The following is a 14,237-nucleotide window of genomic DNA, read 5'->3' as shown; positions in this document are numbered from 1 at the left end:
CACACCACACCTGTTCAATAGTATGGGGAAACTCTGGGATATTTTAGACCTTTGAATGAAGACTGAACCAATATATAATCAATATGTCTACCGCTGGGAAAGTTGGTATTTTATGTGATACAGGAGTAGCCTTGATGTGACGCTGAGGGGGCGTCTTGAAGGGAAAAATGACGGAAGCCTGTCAATAACTGACGGTAAAATTGATGCATTTTATTGTTATATGTAATTATATTTACTTTTATATACTGCATTCACTCTTATATTTTTCTGTAATACTTTTTCTTCGTAAATAATTAGTATTGTTGTATGTTTCTATTTTCACTCCCTGATTAATATTTGACACACACATAAAACAACTTTTGACTGATAAATTAATTAAGGGTTTATCTTGTTAATAGCGAGTCATATTTACAGCACTAGTAAGTAAGTAAACTTTATTTATATAGCGCCTTTCAAAACCAACGTTACTAGGTGCTGTACAAGAGAGGATTCTCAGAAGTTGGAGCTTATGAGGAGCACCTGAAGGCAGCATCACTCCACACCACTGTGAGCCAAGAAGCTGTGATTGATCCAGGACTCTTAGTCCTGGCAGCTTTATGGCTGATATGCTTTGATATGACTTGATGGCATTGCTTTGAATCTATGCCAGCTGATCTTTTGAGATTGTTTTATTGGGCATCTCGCCACATAGGAAATTCATGAGGAACTTTATTACATATCTGCAGCCAACACCTTTTACTCCAAAAGAAAGGGCGGCAACATGCAACCAAACACTGCAACCTGGACAAACTCCTCTATCAGAGGAAATGGACCGACCTCTGATATCAGATCTGTGCTTAGATTAGTGGATGGGTTATATAAAATGGAAAACAATGTAAATAAGGTAATGATTACTCGATTTACGAACGAAGTAGCCTACATTTAATGAGTTAGGTGTCACCATGGCTGACTTTGGCATTGTATTGATTGTAATTTGAAAGTTATAAAACAAAACCCCAAACCATTGTCATTCCATTTGACAAGAGGTTTGTGAAAAGATGAAGGAATTAACTACAATTTGTCAACAGGTCTTTAATGATTATCTCATTATCTTTATTTATTTCAGATATCTTGAATGTAGTTGGAAAAGAAATGTCCCTCAGTGGTCGATTAGACTTATATCCTCAATGTACAGGTGGTTTAGCTTTTTATTATATGGCTTATCTATTGACTTTTCAGCTGTATTAGAGCATCCTGGCTCTACCAGAGTCACATATTTAGTTAATAAAAAAATACAGCATGGTTACAGAAATGTTTTGGCATATAATTAAAGATAATTCTCTACTATAAGATGAAAGAGACAGTCTTCCAAGTCTGTGTCAGGGTCTGATGGCTGACTTGAGTTTGGGGAAGAGTCGCAGAGCGTTCTGTGTCGTCGCCTCCATCACCTTCTCCAGCGGCAGACCTTTGATCTTACTGATGTACTCAGCTGAGACCGAGATGTTTCTGGGCTCATTTCTGACCTGCAGGTTAGGATTCAGAAGAGGAGTGTGATGCGAGTGTGCATAGAATGAAAGGCATTTTTCAAGACACTAACTTGTGAGATTTGTAAGATTCGTTTTTTTTAGTTTCATGTAAAAAATTATATAACACAGACAGAACAAAAGAAGTGCAGGCGAGAGAAAACCAAAACCCATGGAGCTTACACAAACATCTACCTCAAAAAACAAAAAACACTGAGATGACAAACTAAAACTACAACTGAAAAGAAACATGGAATAATGAGTTATCATAACCATATAGTTCTGTATCATCCATATGGACTACAGCACCAGAAAACAGCACATTTATTTGATTTATGAAAAAACAAACAACAAAAAAAAACAAAAAACACTTTACCTGTTTTTCTGGACCCAGAGCAGGTGAATCTGTTTCGAGACAGATATTCTCTAACGGCAACTGTTTCACAAGTTTCTGCTTCTTAGTGGAAAATACACAAAGAAATCATCATCAATCATTAACATTTGATGTTGATAATGCCAACCAATGAAAACAAAGTCAACATGTTGGTGCTGTCTAAAGAGACCTGACAGTTTTAGTTGAACTGTAAATGCTTGCATACAAACAAAGAAGATATTTCATACTATACTGCTTTGTAACTTATGTTGGTACTGTCATATCACAGAGTTTTGGTTTGTCTATTTAGCTGCACATATCAATGATCAAATATAGAAAGAGGAGACAGAAAATTGCAAATTGTGTAGGGGAAATAAAAAAAACCCAAAGCAGTTATAAAAACATCGAACCAAAATGTAAAAAAGAAAATGAAAAAATAACATAACAAAGCCAAAACTGAATTGGATAACGGAGGTTAAATGACAACAAAACTCAACAGGGAAGAACATGTACAACAACAACAAAATGCATAAATTACAACAAAAAGGAGTAAAATAAATTCCTGACAGAAAATTAAATTATAGGGAAAGTGAGGGTGCGGTAGTGTGTGTAGTTTCAAAGATGGAAAAAGTGAAGGATGGAGAGAATGTACTGTCTTTGTTGTGTTACTGAGAGGAAGGTTAAAGCAGTTTGGTTCATAAGACAGTCTAAATTTAAAAAAACATTAAGCTGTCTTCTGTACCTGTTCACTCCTTATGATGGATGGTGGAATAGAAAAGAAATATCCGGCCTTCACTCCCTCCATGGCAACAGAGGGTTTCCCGTCAAAAGCATGAAGCAGGACTTTCTCGACCCCTAGTGTCGTTTCAGAGGCACTGCAGTTTACTTCTCAGATATTTAAGTGAACAGCTTTTGACCATAGGCATATTGTGAATGTGATCCATGCGGTTTACCTTGCTCCTTCAGGAGGTGGATGGTGGGTCTTCCTGCTGATCTTGAATGAACATTTCTAACAATAACACACAAAACAAATATTATGGACTCTGTTGGCTTGGGGGTAAACGATGTCTTTGGAGGATTTCATCATATTGATTTAAAAAAACATATTTGCTGCAATTGTGATACATGTGGACATAGTTATTTTTCTGCTTAATGTCTCTGTAAGCACTGGAAAAAATGCCAGATACTTTTTAGACTATAAATATTAAGATTTATGAATTTTGAATTTAATGAGGGATTTCTTCCATTGTTCAGCTTGATTTGTAGGACAGGGATTCAGCATGATGTCAGAATACATTGTTTAGGACGCTGTTCAAAAAATTATCCTCTGATGGAAAATTGCAGCCTCGTTTGATTTGGAACTGTTTTTGTTTTTTTTGACATTAACCACAAAACATTCATAATAAATCACAGTAAACATTCTACAGCAGCAGCAGTGTGACATTAAAGAAATAACTTCCACCCTCGGATACTAGTTTATATCAGTTATATGACTCACAGTGGAAGATCCAGATGCTTGGCTATCTCTGCTTGACGGATGAGCACCTGCCTTTGGCTCTCTTTATCGGTCTCGTTGCTGACATATCTGGGGGTGAAATCCAAGCCCACCTGTTAACAGATGGGGAAACAAACAAGCTAAATGTAACAGACGTGGGATCTTCAGCCTCACAACAGGGTGTGCAGAGAAGAAATCCCAGATAAAGTCACATCAGACAGTGATAGTGAATCTTTACCTCCCCGATAGCCACAAGGTGCTCCTTGTATTTCTCTATGATGGGTAAAGCAGCATCTAGATCCTGCATAAGAGAAAGAAGAAACAGTCCTTTATTCCTCTGCAGTAAACTGACTGTAATAGTGTAAAACTGAACTGGCTCATGAGACTATAACATTGCAGAAGCCATAAATAATCCAGTGAACTGTAAAGAGCATCCCTACCTGGAGAGAAGCCCCCCTCTGCTGCTCCGGGGATACCTCTTGAACAGGGTGGACTCCTAAACAAGGGAAAATAAAACCTGGAAACCTGACAAGTAAGTGAAAAGTAGGTTAAAGCTGACAAAAGTAATGTAGCAGATCACAAATCAGGCTATTCCAGTTGAGAGTTACCTCTGTGACAACTGAATGATCTTATCAAATTCCCCAGCATGCTCGGCCACAGCTAACAGAGCCAACAGTCCAGCCTAAGGAATGAAGCAAAGGAATTAACCATCTGTAGTAAACATTAGCCTGCATGGTGACTACTACTACTAGCTAACGTAGCTTACCTTTTTTGAATTCTCAATCACCTCGTCTATATCCTGACAAAGAGAAGAAGAAACGTTTACACCACATACGTTATTTCAAAGATAATATACTTACCTGTAGGCATACGTATAAAGTGTGGTCATACCTTGTCAAAATCCCCCGCAGAGATATGACAGTGGCAGTCAACGTAGCCATGCATGTGGACAAATGTGCGGTTCAAAACATTAGCCAGTTGGGAAAGGGCGTCCTGCGCATGTGTGAAGTTGGAGCGCGAGATCTGGAACGCAGCGTAGCCCGGGTGAGCGGAGTTTTCTTCAGTCTGATTGGTTAACTCTACCAGCGAATCACCCGATGAGAACGAAAATCAAACATTCCCAACGAACCAAGAAGCCGTTAACTTCCTTGTTTATAAAGTCAAGTCCACTCCCACCGTATTCCCTTTGTATAGTCCCCTCTTGTGTCTTGTGCCTGATGTTTTAGTGTCATTTTCGCTTCATCATGTGATATCCTGCACGTCCTCTGATGCATTTGTTGATTTCGTAAGGAAAATGGTGGTGCGAGGTTTAATCGCTGCTTCTCTAGTCGTATCGATACTGATGATCAGCACCGGTAGATGTCAATATGAACCTAACTGGCAATCCATCGACTCCCGACCGTTGCCTGAGTGGTATGACCAGGCCAAGTTTGGCATCTTCATCCACTGGGGAGTCTTCTCTGTGCCGAGCTTTGGCAGCGAGTGGTTTTGGTAAACTTTTACAAATTCATAGTGATCATAACATTTTGATGAGGTGATTTCAACTGTGCAGAATAGGGGAGAACGGGGTAAATTGAGCCCATAATAATTAATTTAACCGATTCTGTGATGGAGGAGAGTGTTTGGAGAAAGTAGAAAGAGATCCAGGTCAAAGAATCAAATGTTTGCTTCATCTAGTGATTTCATTAAACTAAAGATGTCCTGATTTTTGAATCTAAATGGAAGTACATATATTTGATATTATTTGGCCTATGATATATTAGTTTGGGGCTTTATAAAGTACAATATGGTCAGAAAATTACTGATTAAATTACGTGTATCATCTACCCCAATGGGCTCAACTGGCTCTGTCCCTATTCTCAACCTACTCTACCCTGGGGTAATGAGAGCCAAAAGGTCGTTCATTTATGTGTCATACTCTAAAACTGTATTAGTTACAGAAAATGATTTACTTACCTTTGGATGACTAACAACCTTAAGTATAACCAGTAGTAATTATATGCACATGCTGTTTTCAGGTGCTGGGTTTTAAAAAAAGATCATAAAGAGAAAACATAGGACTGTTGTCTATTTTATTTATACTTTCTTGATAAAGGTGTAGTGGAGCATAGTTGTTGTGGGTCCTACATTTTCTCAACAAACTTAAGTATACATAGGCAATAGCATACAAATTTGGCTCATCTTACCCCATTCTCCCCCTACCCCATATTGCATTTTTTTTTCTGTTCTAGGTGGTACTGGCAGAAGCAAAAAATGAAGCCATATGTCGACTTCATGCAGAAGAATTATCCTCCAGACTTCACGTACCAAGACTTTGCACCACAGTTCACCGCTGAGTTCTTTGACGCTGAGGAATGGACAGACATCTTCGCCTCATCAGGAGCAAAGTATATCGTCCTAACCACAAAACACCATGAAGGTACAGTATGAGCAGATGCCCTTTAGTGCGTTTCGGCCTACATTCCGTTTTCAGTATGCATGTATTGCTTGTTTCAGGCCTGGTTACTTTATTGGCAATGAGACTCAGGATTAGTTTAAGGCCCATTAACATCTAGAACAATAACTATAAAGATAACTATAACTGTTTCCAATGAAAAAATGTAATCGTTCTAATTAGATACAGTGTCTGTTTTTCCCAGTACAAACTATAAAAAAAACTATAACTATATTTTTGGTTTAATCTCAGAGCGATTTTTTTGGGTAAAACATTTTCAACCAATCAAATTCAACAAGGTATCATTGTAGTTTACATTTATCTTTATTGTTATTGTTCTAGATGTGAATGAGCCTTTATATCTTTGGCAGTTTCCTGGTACAACATAACACTGCCAGTAAGATGGATGCTTATTCAAAGTGCCAGACAGTGCCATAAGTGCATACTTGTGCATACTAGTGCATTTGTAAATCCCTGACCCTTGCAGTGCCATAGCCATCGAGACACACCGGATCTGTATTGTGTTCTCTATGTTTTTCTCAGGTTTCACACTATGGGGCTCCAAAAACTCCTGGAACTGGAACGCCGTGGATGTTGGGCCGAAGAGAGACCTGGTGGGGGAAATGGCGAGCGCCCTTCGTGCTCACAGTGACCTGCGTCTGGGGCTGTATCACTCCCTCTTCGAGTGGTTCAACCCGCTCTTCGAACAGGACGCCGCCAACGTCTTCACCACCGACTACTTTCCTACCACTAAAACTCTGCCGGAGCTTTACGAGATCGTCACCAAGTACAAACCGGAGGTGCTGTGGTCCGACGGGGATGGAGACGCACCTGACAAGTACTGGAACAGCACCGGGTTCCTAGCCTGGCTCTATAATGACAGGTGATGAAAAAACAGCTGAATTCATTGGTGATTGTTTTCATTCTACTGTTTTGCGTCATCACTTCCATGGTCAGCATGATGTTCACCTGTTTGTCGTCATTGATAAAATAAAAAACTGTGAATGAAAAGTGTTTGTTCTCCTGCAGCCCGGTGCGAGAGACGGTGGTGACAAATGATCGGTGGGGCTACGGCTCCATCTGCACCCACGGAGGATATTACACCTGTGCTGATCGCTACCAGCCTGGACACCTGCTCAAACACAAATGGGAAAACTGCATGACCATCGACACCAAGTCCTGGGGCTACAGACGCAACGCTCCACTCAGAGATTACCTCACCATCGAGCAGCTTGTGGCGGTGAGAGCTGGAAATATGATTAACCTGTAAACTGTTTTATGTTCAACTGATCCATCTAAATCAACTCATGTAGTGTAATTAAATGACTGAGATAAACTGAAAATTGAACTCAAAATGATCATAATAATAATCCACATGATGGCTCAGTGTATTTTATTACCTCTCAGTGTGAAATGGAATCAGACAGTCTTAATAACAGAAAAGAATATTTTGCTCACCATGACCTTGTTAGTGAAATGTTTAATGTACAGATGTTTCAGGGAGAGCCCTTCCTCATTGTGCATGAGGAATGTCATTCATCTTTTTACAACATTCAACAGTTTTATTATTACGCTGTTTATGAGGATCTAGCAGTCATGCATCAAATTTAAGTTAAGCATTACAATTGAGTGTGTTGTTTCTCTCGTGTTAATATGAAACTCGTACACAGACAGAAGAAATCTTTTCCACATGTCAAAGGTGTTACATTAATAATATCACTGTCAAATTAATTGTGATGACTTGATGACGTGATGATTACCATAAACAAATGAGATCATGGTCAAGCCTCTATCTCATGCCAGTGGTATTGTTAGTGCTAGTGTTTCCCAAAATTAAGATTTCCTATAAACTTCATTCATTGCTTCCTTTCATAAAGGGGATGTTGCCACTTGCCACAATTTTGCACTGGAAAATTAAATTATTAATTGCAGTCCAGGAGTTCTGCGCGAAATTCAAACCCGGTGGCACACAATATAAAATGCAGCGTAGAAACCAGTAGAGGCTGCCAATCCTCTCAGCGATGGTCTCGTTTGTTCACATAAATGATACTAATGTCTCAAAATGAATGTGGTAATGATTTATTGATGTGAAAATGCGACACATACAGTATAGCACCTTTAACTGTGAGCTGCCTGTGCGTCCCAGATGTTGGTAGAGACTGTGTCCTGTGGGGGAAACCTGCTGATGAACATCGGTCCCACGCACGATGGAAGGATTGCCCCGATCTTCGAGGAGCGTCTGAGGCAGATGGGCCAGTGGCTGAAGGTGAACGGGGAGGCGATCTACAACACCACGGCCTGGAGGGTTCAGAACGACACCGTCACCTCCAACGTCTGGTGGGTGCTCATTCGCGTTTGTGCCGACATTACATCATGAAAAATTGATAAGCCCCCGCGCCACTGTGTGTGGCACATTCTTGCCACACACCAAATCTCTAGAAAAAGTTCCCTTATTTTACTCTTTTTTTTATCTCATGTAAAATAAAGGAACTTTTTCTAGAGATTTGGTGTGCAGCAAGAATCGATACTTTGCAGCAGCGACGTTTGGTTTACTTGGATCGGAGGAGATACAAACAGAGCGACAAACACATGAGATGTATCACAATGATTGTAGCTTACACTCGTTTCCATCGCCAGCCTCTAGATGTTAGGAAATTTACAGTATACATCAAAATATATTTTCTCTTTATTCCAAATATCCTGTTTTTAAGATCCTCCATTGGAACAGAGTGAAGAAACGGTCCTTTAGATGGAAAGTAAGATTTAAGTCACTACTATCTAGTGGCTCGAGGGGTTTCCACCAACTGATTCTTCACACCTCGATTGCACATCACTAATTCATGTGTACACAATTTATGTACCAAGGCTTCCTCAGTTTTATAAATCCTGTTAACTTCATGCCTGTTATAAAAGATAGTATCATAAGAAGATCAGATATCATTAATTATATTTTCCGCATGCTCATACAGCAGCCTACATATTGTTGAATAGATAGAAAGCTCACAAATGGGATTCATTTTCTACAGGTACACGTACAGACCGCAGGAAAAGTCTATCTTTGCCATTTTGCTTGAGTGGCCGAGTGACGGATCTGTGATTCTGCATGACCCTGTGGTTACTGAAGGAGAGACTCAGGTGAGGCATGACTTAACCACATCACATGCTTTTACAGGCTGTTTTTCTGTAGCTGTCATCAGGGAGGAACCTTTATCATATCGGAGGTGGATGACACCTCACATGACCACATGACTGGCTGATATCTGATATTTAATAAAAAGCCAATATTGTTCCAATATATCAGCATATCAACATATCAGTCTAACCCTAGTATCTACCACTGGGAAAGTCAAATATGACAACATGATAATAAAAGGACAATATCGGCCTGATATATCAGAAAACTGGTCTACCCTAGTAGAAATTCCAATAACCACGTTCCATCTTGGGAATTACGTTTTTTTGACTGTCTAGTTCTTGGAGAATTTCTTTATTTTTCCCCATGTCAACTCAGCTTGTGTGTTGCTTTCGTTGTTCTATAAAAGCTGGTGCTGCTGGGTCACGGGTCTGTGAGGTGGGAGCCTGTAAAGCCCGGCGGCCTGCGGGTTCTCCTGCCTCAGCTGTCCTGCAGTCAGATGCCGTGCCAGTGGGCCTGGACACTCAGGCTGACAGCTGCCACTTAAAGGGAAACCAGAGAACCTGCAGAGGAACGGACGGAGCGGCGGGCAGCGGGACGAGCCGGGGCTTACACCTTTTAATCAATGAGCGCAACCCCCGAAATAAATCTGATGTGTCCATCCTGACAGTTTGCAGTCCAACTGAAAACCTGAGGATATTGTTGCAAAATCAAAACCCAAATGTATGTAAATGTACTATATCTAACTTGCACTCAAATGTATTTCAGTTTTTTAAAGGATGGTGTTTTTTAAATAATCATGCAGGGAATGATGAATAAACTTTTATAAATTATCAGTGTTTTGCATTAAACTACCATTATGATCAAAGAGTGTTATGCTGTATCTTAACCTGTATGTCAGTAACCTGCTGGATAAATGTAACAAATGGGACTTTAGATGTGAAAACAACATTCAGAAAGATTTGAAACCTTGAAACTTTTTCGCCTCAGGTGATTTTTGTCACTGTGTAACTGCACTTTTTTTCTTTTTTCTTTTTTTTAAATTCAGAGATACTTGATTTTTAATCCTAGATTTTTTTTTTATGTGATTTTATGCAATCTGCAGCACTGTTAAATGTGATGAATGTTTTATACCTGATTGAATATTGAAATAAAATAACTGAAGCATCTTTTCAAATAATCTATTAACCTAATCTATTAAATTATTAAGGTGTCAAGAGAATGCCTACTGGATTTATAACTCATTCATCCTAAAATGAATCACGCTTTCATCACATTTTTGTCAGTCAGGTTTAATTTTGCACTGGTCAGCTCAGTCTGTGTGTCCTTACAGCGCCCCCTGCTGTCCACACCTATAATGACACCACAGGCGTGCAAGCCATTTTAAAGCACGCCCACGGCGCACTGACCGCGCGCCCACGAGATGACAGCGTTTGCAGACCCAGGAAGAGACCGGCCCCCCTTTGCACTGACAATGCATCTGAAAAATGTAGGTCAAATGAAGGTATCTGCATGTTGTAAAAACGACCGGTAAGCCTCGTCGTTGCAGGTTGGACAGAGGAAATGACTTTTTTTTTTATTTATTTTTTTTCCCAGGTGACTATGCTCCTTCCCGCACCGCTCCTATAGTTAGAGGTCTATTTGTCACCTGAGCTTGTGGGTCCAGCAGCACAGCGCAGGGCAGATCTCACTGTTGTGTCTGCTCTCTGTTGCACGCCTTAAAGGTGGGAGGTCCTTGTTCTGCAAATGTTCCATGACGTGAAGGTGGGGGGTTTGCAAGGGGTTCTCACGTCCATGCGTTTCCCCCCATCAGCAGGCTATCCCCAGTCTGGACCTGCATATGAAAACTGATCCCCTCAACGACAACAACAACAACAACAGGGGGGGGGGAAGCTGTAGTGATGTGGCCAGATGCACAATGGATTGCACATACAGTGGGATTGCCAAATTATAACAAAGTAAGGGACTGAAAGTGGAAACCTCTGAATGTTAAGAATGCATATTATTCCTGTTGTCTCGACCAGCTGAATCAGTATTTGTGAACACCAGAAACTCTCAAACTAAAAGCCCAAATCCAGAGAACTATGCCTTGAAGCTATCATTAAAATGTAAAATCTGAAGCTGCTCCACAGACAAAGAACAATGAATGCAGTATTTATTTTATAGACCCACAGGATGTTTGATTTTTTTTTTTATTATACCCCAAATTCCTTTATTCTTATCTGCACTGCAACTGTTTTCATTTCAGTATTACAACAGGTTACTTAAAGGCCTAACCTGTTATTGCATTTTCCTACAACTCTAAAGCAGTAATCATTATCACATATTGATCTACTGAGCGGCTGACATGAATTAAGCCCCGTTTCTTCAGTCATTTTGCAGTCTCGGTGCCATTAAACTGTGTAAGTAATTATGTAGTCAGGAACTGGGAAACCATTACAGACATTGGCATTGTTGCTATGGAAACACACAATTATGTCAGATTATTTTCAGGTATTGCTGTGATAATGGCTCAAGCATGCCTTTATTTTTGGGAGGCTAACTTCAGGAGAGACGAATGAATGAAAGAATTCACTGGGTAATTAATGAAAAAGTGACCGAATAGCTGAATGGATTAATGACACATATTGTTTATACAGTGTTTATTGGCATCTGTGTGACCCGTTTATTCAGTCCGCAGTGTTCAGTATCGCTTGTCACTGATATCTCAGTCAGACATATGACAGCCACTACAGCCAGCAGGGAGGAAAACCTCATTCCTTCCATTCATAAACATTTCTCTCTCTCACTCTCTCTCTCTCTCTCTCTCACTCTCTCTCTCTCTCTCTCTGTCTCTCCCCCTCCTGCCCCCCCCCCCCTCACTCTCACTCTCCCCTCCCATCTGTTTTAGCACTAATATCATTAGAGGCTTGCTAGTAGTAGGGTGCATGTGTGGCATTCAATCACATGCAAATTTGTGGCAGATTTGAAGCGGTCAGCAGAGCCGTGTGCTTTAGATAGTGGAAATGCCAAGCAGTGTGGAACATCCTGGGGGACAGACCATTATATTTATAGAGACGGGCGACTTGACCTTCACTGCACATTGAGTATCAGCCATTTTAGTGCAGCTCCTCTAGATACTGAATACAGCATAATGGATCTCAGCTGCAGTGCAGTTAGTTAGCTTCAACTTCATCTTTGGCTTGTTATAGGCTATATCTAATAATAGCTCTCTGCAATTCCATACTGTGGAAGGACTGCACCGATACACAGGCTCTGCATTCACTGCTTTTTGGCACAGTTTGTGTTGCTGTTTTCTAAAGGAAATGTGCTGTGAAATTATAGTTTGGATTTTGAACTCTTTCAAGATGTTAAGTCCGACTTTAAGTTGTTACATAAGGTTCAGCAGGAAAACCTTTGTCATGCTGTGTTAGGCTTTACATTACGAGTAAGCCTCTCTTAAATTTCCCTTAACCATAGTAAGCACAGCTGGTGCAAACCCATATCCAAGGACTCCTATTCATAGAGGCACCCAGTTGTTCTCACCCAAAGGCACATAGTGAAACTGAAGAGGATGGTCAAAGCGGGTCAAGTATTTATAGTTGTGTAAATTGTATTGTGTTGAAAGGCCAAAGTTTCACACAAATGACAGAGGTGGACGCTGACCATATTGGTTATTGTTTGTATTTGGGAAAAGACCTGGTTTGTGTTGTGTTCAGGGGCAAAAAATAACAACAACTGCCAGACAAACGCTGCTAAATTTAGATTGTTGCAGGTAAGGTAGTTTACTCTTCCAGCCACTTTGGCAGATACCCAAACATCATTTAAAAATCTATTCAAAATGTCAAATTTGCCTGTTTGTCTTGTACTCTACAAGATGCTCTGACAGGTAAACAACCAGTCTCCTCTAATCTAAAAAGCTATTTGTCTGGCTATTGAATTTTCGAATCATCCTGACCCGACCTGATCATTTTGACCTGTGGATCAGAGAGTTAGTTGCCTGTCCTGCTCACATTTCCTCTGAATGTTACCCATACAAATTGGTTAAATAGCTTGTTGATCAGGAAGGATTTCTTTCTTCCTTTCTTTTTATTGCAGAAGAGTTCATCAAACGCTTTCCAGATGCAGCAGTAGGCATAACATAGATGTAAGAAATAATAATACAGTAAGAAGATAAAATGAATAATTTCCATGAAAAATATGATGCATTATATAGTAAAAAATAAATTACAGGTAGAAAAAAAAAAGTTAATAAATAAAAGGAGAAGAAATGAATATAAAGGTTAAGAGTTAGTGGCTATTGCAGAAGTCTGTTTTCCTATTGTTTAACAAGTCTTAATGGTTTAATTAAGTAATTAATCACAATCCTAAATATAATACATTTGCGTTTACAAGAGGAGAATTTAAATTTGTGAATAAAAACTTACTGTTGAATATACAGTAGAATAAGACAACAGAGTCTCCAGCTTTGTGCTTATAATAATAGTAGCATATTATTTCCTTTTTTGTGAAATGATGTAATCAGGAAGTACTGATTGCTGCAAAGTTGTTACATTAATGTCGAGGCTGTAATAACACCATCTCACACTGAACTCATACATCTCACTGACAGGATGAGGTTTGCAGCTGCACATAATCTGCAGCATTGTCCTAATTTTGCCATGTTAATGACACCCTCATCACGACTCTCCATTCACAAAGCGAATCCTGTCGTGACGGGAGGAACTGGCTCTAAACAGGCTGTGGGTGTCTTGTAATTCAGAGAACATGTCTCATTTCTGCAGCATCCTCACGAGCCCCATGCTGCCTTTTCATTTAATTCATGTCAGTCTACACATTGAACATAATCGCTCTGTGATAAATGTATATTCAGAGTTGTACCATGCCATTAGTTTCTTTCAAAGCGCTTGTCTCTTTTTGAATTCCTCTTGTGCTCTCCATATAGTATTATTCACACTTTCTGTCCCACTGGTTTGTGTATTTATTACTGTATATTTAAATAGGTATTGGAAGATGTGTGAGTCTGTGTACCTAAAGGAATTTGTGTCTGTTTTCATCCAGACCACACAGACACAAATTCTGGCTGATATTAAACTAAATCACTGACTCTTGAAATGAATTGTGGCTGTCTAGGACGGCGATGTTTAGCCCTTTGCTTCGTGATATCCGACTCGCCGCTTTGTGTGTAGTGTGAGGCAGCTGCTGCTGTGCTTTGAAACACAGAGAGAGGAAAAGCGTCCTTAAACGTGGGCTGTTGTGTAATCCCTCCCAGGGCCCCTTTGCTATTTTTGTGCCTGGGTCCGCACGTCACGGTTGGGTAT

At 40.0% G+C, this 14,237-nt stretch overlaps 2 protein-coding genes across 3 annotated transcripts; one reads left to right on the top strand and one right to left on the bottom strand.

Moving 5' to 3' along the window:
- Positions 1–1,070: 1,070 nt before the first annotated feature.
- Positions 1,071–4,336, bottom strand: LOC139909364 (putative deoxyribonuclease TATDN3). Of its 2 annotated transcripts, none has more exons than XM_071896413.2 (10): positions 4,262–4,336; positions 4,137–4,169; positions 3,979–4,052; positions 3,811–3,895; positions 3,609–3,671; positions 3,374–3,483; positions 2,829–2,884; positions 2,618–2,730; positions 1,879–1,959; positions 1,071–1,502 (listed from the first exon to the last, which is right to left on the bottom strand). In XM_071896413.2, the coding sequence occupies exons 1-10, from the start codon at positions 4,313–4,315 to the stop codon at positions 1,359–1,361; spliced, it is 813 nt and encodes a 270-aa protein (XP_071752514.1). In that variant the 5' UTR covers positions 4,316–4,336; the 3' UTR covers positions 1,071–1,358. The 2 variants fall into 2 exon arrangements, with proteins under 2 accessions (XP_071752514.1, XP_071752522.1); XM_071896421.2 differs by having other exon boundaries at positions 1,879–1,956.
- Positions 4,337–4,602: 266 nt separating this feature from the next.
- On the top strand, positions 4,603–10,088 carry fuca2 (alpha-L-fucosidase 2). Its single transcript, XM_071896454.2, has 7 exons — positions 4,603–4,861; positions 5,602–5,789; positions 6,348–6,687; positions 6,834–7,044; positions 7,951–8,141; positions 8,831–8,939; positions 9,347–10,088. The coding sequence occupies exons 1-7, from the start codon at positions 4,665–4,667 to the stop codon at positions 9,482–9,484; spliced, it is 1,374 nt and encodes a 457-aa protein (XP_071752555.1). The 5' UTR covers positions 4,603–4,664; the 3' UTR covers positions 9,485–10,088.
- Positions 10,089–14,237: the final 4,149 nt, after the last annotated feature.

Source organism: Centroberyx gerrardi, chromosome 17, assembly GCF_048128805.1.
Source record: "Centroberyx gerrardi isolate f3 chromosome 17, fCenGer3.hap1.cur.20231027, whole genome shotgun sequence".
Classification (NCBI taxonomy): Eukaryota; Metazoa; Chordata; class Actinopteri; order Beryciformes; family Berycidae; genus Centroberyx; species Centroberyx gerrardi.
The sequence above is the reverse complement of the archived record's forward strand: the minus strand, read 5'-3'. Positions and strand labels throughout refer to the sequence as shown.

Excerpts from the sequence above, each read along its gene's own strand:
- LOC139909364 (XM_071896413.2), bottom strand. The coding sequence starts at position 4,315 with ATGCATGGCTACGTTGACTGCCACTGTCATATCTCTGCGGGGGATTTT. Across the intron at positions 3,672-3,810 it reads AGAGGGGGGCTTCTCTCCAG|GATCTAGATGCTGCTTTACC; the intron begins GTAGGGATGCTC and ends TCTCTTATGCAG. Across the intron at positions 2,731-2,828 it reads CCACCTCCTGAAGGAGCAAG|GGGTCGAGAAAGTCCTGCTT; the intron begins GTAAACCGCATG and ends AAACGACACTAG.
- fuca2 (XM_071896454.2), top strand. The coding sequence starts at position 4,665 with ATGGTGGTGCGAGGTTTAATCGCTGCTTCTCTAGTCGTATCGATACTG. Across the intron at positions 6,688-6,833 it reads GCCTGGCTCTATAATGACAG|CCCGGTGCGAGAGACGGTGG; the intron begins GTGATGAAAAAA and ends GTTCTCCTGCAG. Across the intron at positions 8,142-8,830 it reads ACCGTCACCTCCAACGTCTG|GTACACGTACAGACCGCAGG; the intron begins GTGGGTGCTCAT and ends CATTTTCTACAG.